This window comes from Chinchilla lanigera, unplaced genomic scaffold (assembly GCF_000276665.1).
Source record: "Chinchilla lanigera isolate Chin_1 unplaced genomic scaffold, ChiLan1.0 scaffold00094, whole genome shotgun sequence".
NCBI lineage: Eukaryota > Metazoa > Chordata > Mammalia > Rodentia > Chinchillidae > Chinchilla > Chinchilla lanigera.
Window position 1 is genome coordinate 2,722,783 of NW_004955495.1, and position 5,075 is coordinate 2,727,857.

The following is a 5,075-nucleotide window of genomic DNA, read 5'->3' on the forward strand; positions in this document are numbered from 1 at the left end:
CCGCGTGCCCTGCGCCCCACCCCCACGCCCGCCGCCGCCCTCACCGGCGTGGGCCCCGGCTCTGCGCGCATGAGGTCCTCGTAGATCTCATCGCCCTCCGCCTCCTCGTTCTCCACACAGTCGTACAGGTCCTCGTCCTCCTCCACGGTGTCGCTGTGGGACGCAGAGTCAGGACGGCCCGAGGCAGCCCCGAGCCCCTCAGACCCTTCTTGATCAAGGCGGGGGACCACAGGCCCCAGGACCGGGCCGTGTCTTCACAGCCCCCCCGCCCCCCCCGCCACCGGGCTCTGGACTGCACACTCACTCGATCTGGTCTGACAGGCCACTGTAGATGTCCTCGTCACCCACGCCGTCCTCCTCCGTGGGGAAGGGCCTGGGGGGAGGGTGGCGTGAGCCAGGCAGGCGGGCCCGCAGTGAGGGGTCGGTCCCGAGCGGCGGAGGGTTACTCACATGATGCCCTTGTTCTGGGCGATCGGGGTCCAGGACAGAGCGGACAGCGTGTAGATGACCTGTGACAAAGGTCATCGCTGCTCAGCAAGCCCTTTCCCCACCCGCTCGCCACAGCACAGCCCCCGACCCCAGGACCCGAGCCCCGGCGCTAGACTTGGGTTAGACCTTGTGCTTCTGGCCTTCCCATCCCTTGACTGAGCCTCACCAAGGTCCCATCATCCTGTTCAATCCTCGAGGCCACTCAGAAAGGGCAGGATGATGTTATGCCTATGTAGGGACCAGAGAGGCACAGCGACGTACCCGAAGTCACACAGCAAGCCGGAAGCAGGAACTGGCTCCAGCCCAGCTCCACCAGTCCCCGGCCAGTGCAGATCGCACCTGTGTGTGGCCTGGTGTGGCTCATCCACGGGTCCCAGCACAGCCCATTCCCCCGACCAGATGTTGATGAAACAAATTGAAACCCAGTCTTTGAGCTTTGGGGGCTCAGCTCACCTTTCCAAAATCCTGCACATCGAAGAGGTCGAAGGCCTCGAAGAGCTCGCTGCGCTTGAGGCCAAACTTCTCACAGCAAGTGGACAGGAAGGTTCGGATGTTCTTGAGGCACAGAAACTGTGGGAGGGGGGATTGGAGGTGGGGAGTGAAGGGTGCCGGAGACACTGAGGGCAAGGCAGCCTGGCTTAGGGGCTGCTACAGAGAGGGGAGAATGAAAGCTTGAGTTCCCTCCCACCAAACTGCGCTGTCTTCTGAGAAAGAGCAAGCCATACCTGAAGGCAGATCTAACCCTTAAAATTTGTTTTCTGGTACTGGGGATGGAACCCAGGGCCTCATACATGCTAGGCAAGTGCTCTGCCCTAGAACTGAGTCCCGAGTCTTGACTCAGTTTTTGTGTTGACTATGGTAAAATTTAGCAAACCTAAAATTAATCACTAAGAAAGAAACAAATGTGGTATATCCACACAATGGAAGATTATTCAGCCATCAAAAAGAGTGAGGTACGGATACATGCCACAATGTAACCTTAAGAACAGTTTGCTAAGTAAAAGACACCAAATATTGTATGAGTCCATGTGTAGGAAATGCCCTGGGCTTTTCTATTTCATGAGCCAACACGTTCCTTTTTCCTTTTCTTGTTCAAGCTGGTTGTATCAGGTTGCTGTGACTTGCAACCAAAGTCTTTAGTTAATACAGCAGTCAGGCACAGACACTGTGCTGGCCTTTGGGTACCTGGCTCTGATTTTTTATTATTATTTTTTTTGTTTTTTGGTTTTTTGTTTTTTTTTTTCTCCGGTACCGGGAACCGAACTCACGACCTTGTGCTTGCCAGGCAGGCACTTTGCCGCTGAGCTAAATCCCCAGCCCCCTGGCTCTGATTTTTGAAAAGCGTTCCTTTCCTTGTACTTGCCCAAGATCAGCTCATCCTGTGTCCCGCTGAGATCAGCTCTCTGAGTTCCCCGCGATTCTAAAGAATGAATGGTAAACAACTTCCTATCCACCGTCCTCCCCAGAATGCAGCCTTGAGTTGTCCCTGAACTTAGGGTGCACAGCCCGTGCAAAGGCCCTGAAGTAGGACAGAGCCCTGTGTGTTGGGGGCACAACAAGGGAGCCCTTGTGGCTGCAACAGAGGCAGAGGGAGGGAGGCAGAAGAAAGAGGAGGAGGGAGAGGGAGGGCCAGAGCACTCATTGTGAAAAAATTAAAATAAAATGAATTTCCACTGCTGCCATGGTTTAAATCTTGAACCTCAGCCAAAGCCTATGTGTTAAAGAATTGGTCACCAGCCTGTGGGGCTGCTGGAGGTGGAGAGCCTTTAGGAACTGGGACCTAGGGGAAGGTGACTGGGACTGTGCCCTCAAAGGAGCTGTTGGGGTCCCGGCCCCTCCTCTCCCCCTCTCTGCTTCCTGGTCACATGAGGTGAGCCGTTTTCCTCCACCATCCCCTCCCACCGTGATGTTTCTGCCCTGCCACAGGCCCAAAAGCCATGGAGACAGCAGACCATGGACTGCAACCTTAGGAGCCAAGAGCCAAGATAAACCTTTCCTCCTTGTAAGTTGATCTTCTCTGCTATTTTGTTACAGTGATGGAAAACCAGCTCCCAGAGACTTTGCTTTGGTGACCCAAGGAAACAAATCCACCCCAGTGTCCAGAGGAAACTTCGCTACATTCTTCATGTCTTTGTTTGAAAGATCCCCTTTGTTGAGAGACCTCCTAGGACCACTGTACTTATTTTATTTTATGACACTTAATTTTGTTATTGAAGATTGAACCCAGGGTCTTTGCACTGAACTATATCCTCAACCCTTTTTATTCTTTATTTATTTATTTTTTTTTGTGACAGGGTCTCCCTAAGTCACTAAGTTCCCAAGGCTGGGCTCAAATTTGTGATCTTCCTGCCTCAGCCTCCCACAGTACTGGGGTGACAGGCATGTGCCACCATGCCCAGGTTGATTAGTGATCTTTGGTGTCATTATTCTAATTGTTTTGGAAGCCACTAGCCACATCCAAACAAGATGGCAAACAGAATAACTGTTCAGACTGTTCCACGGACCAGTCGTTCTCCTGTCTCTCTCCTTGCCCTTTATTTAGTTGGTAAAGTAGGAACAGATTTTGAGAATATGGATTCCAATGTGGAAGGAAGTTACATTGTGGGTAAAAAGCTTTCACACAGCGTCACAGGCTCCAGAGCAACTTTCTCGAAAGGAAAAGTCAAATGGTGAGGGAAACTTCTTTGTGGCTTTATTTTAAGGAGCTGCCACAGCCACCTTGACCTTCAGCAACCTCCACCCTCAGCAAAAAATGCAGATCCCTCCACCAGAGAACAGACTGTGCTGACGGCTCAGAGGGTTGCTGACATCTTTTAGGAAGGAAGTGTTTTCTAAGTAAGAGACATACCTTGCTATGTTAGATGTGAGGCTATTGAGCCCTTAATAGGCTGCAGTATTGCATAAACATAACTTTTATACATACTACGAAACACGAAAAATCATGCGACTGGCTTTATTGCAATATTCATTTTTTATTGCGGCCATGTGGAACCTAGCCTGTAATATCTCTGAGATCTCTGCCCTTGCTAACCTCAAGCCCACAAATCTGCTGTAATAATATTTACATTTTGTGGATGCCTATAACAAACACATAGATCAGTACTTGGGTTTAGCTCAGTTTCAAGGCCACACTTAATTTATTATTGTTTTTATTATTGTTGTTGCTGCTGATATTTGCACTACTGGGAATTAAACCTAGGGCCTTCATCCTGGGCTACATCCCAGACTTTTTTTTTTTTTTAATTTTGAGACAAAATCTAAGGTGCTCAAACTGGGCTTGAACTTGCGATCCTCCTGCCTCAGCCTCCCAGAGTGCTGAGATTAGAGGTGTGCACCGTCATAGGCATGTCTCCCATGTACTTTAAAATGATCTCTAGATGACTTATAATACCTACTAGGATGTCAATACTATGAAAACAGCTTTTACAGGTATTTTTTCAGAGGATAATGGCAAGGAGGAAAGTCAGGTCAGTACAGATGCAGTTTTGTTTGAGTATTTTTGATCCACACTTGGTTGAATCTGCAGACGAGAGCACACAGAAAAGAATGCTCCCCAGACTTGCATCTTCAGATGGTTTCTTCTTGATTATTATTACATCAAATGTCTGAGTTACTTTCACTTTGTGGGACAAAATACCTTACATACAAACATTACAAGAGGAAGGGTTTATTTCAGCTCACGGTCTGTAGAGGTTTAAATCCATAGTTGGCTGGCTCCAAGGCAGGGCGGCATGGCAGAGAAGGAACAGTCCCTGGCAGGGCAGGCAGGAGGGAACGAGCCTCCCTTCTTGCCCTTTTTATCCCACTCAAGCTATAAGCCTTTGGTTGGTGCCACCCACACCCAGGCTGAGCCTTCCCTTTGTCCACACCCAGGACTATGCTAAACCAGCCAAATCTACCTGAACCATTACTTATGTATGATTGATACAATGCATCAACTTGAGGAGTCTAGAAGTTTAACTAAGTGGCTCAGCAGGGGCTGAGGGTTCTCACTTTGTAAACATCCTGAGCCTGTGCAAGAGGAGGGTGAGGAGATGGTGTGAGAGCTACACCCACCGGAGGGCAGGGGTGGGTAGCCCACATGCAATAAAAGGGAGGAAGAGAAGCTTGCTCTCCCTTTTTGCTCGTGTTGTTTTTGCTGTCTTCTGCTGCCTTGAACTGTTTCCCCCGTGCCGTTCCACCCTGCTTTGGAGCCAGCTGATTACGGACTGAAACCTCCACAAACTGTGAGCTAAATAAACCTTTGCTTCCTTGACTTTGGGTGTCGGGTATTTTGTCCCAGCATCGAGAGAAAAGTAACTAAGACAATATGGAACATGGACTTTAAATTTACTTTAAAATAAGTTAAATGTATTTAAGAAAAGGCATCATTTGCATCCTAGAATAAAAGAAAAACTAAGGTCATTTGTTATCCAAATCAGTTAAAATAGACATGATGGAAACAATGTTAATAAGTTCTGTCTCTCAGAAGTTCTGACCTTGGGCCTGTTCTCCCTCTGTCAAAGAATAAAAATGTGGGGGCTGGGGATTTAGCTCAGCGGCAAAAAGCGCCTGCCTGGCAAGCGCAAGGTCGTGAGTTCGGTTCC

The 5,075-nt window shown here is 49.1% G+C and overlaps 1 protein-coding gene across 2 annotated transcripts in view; it reads right to left on the reverse strand.

Annotated features, from left to right (window-relative positions):
• The window catches only part of Vav1 (vav 1 guanine nucleotide exchange factor), a 57,961-nt gene that overhangs the window by 25,275 nt on the left and 27,611 nt on the right, over positions 1-5,075 (reverse strand). For both annotated transcript variants that reach the window (XM_005405689.2, XM_005405685.2), the window contains exons 2-5: positions 943-1,059; positions 451-509; positions 305-373; positions 45-153 (exon numbers count right to left, since the gene is read on the reverse strand). In XM_005405689.2, the coding sequence (XP_005405746.1) occupies positions 45-153; positions 305-373; positions 451-509; positions 943-1,059 (354 nt within the window). The remainder of the gene's footprint in view (positions 1-44; positions 154-304; positions 374-450; positions 510-942; positions 1,060-5,075) is intronic.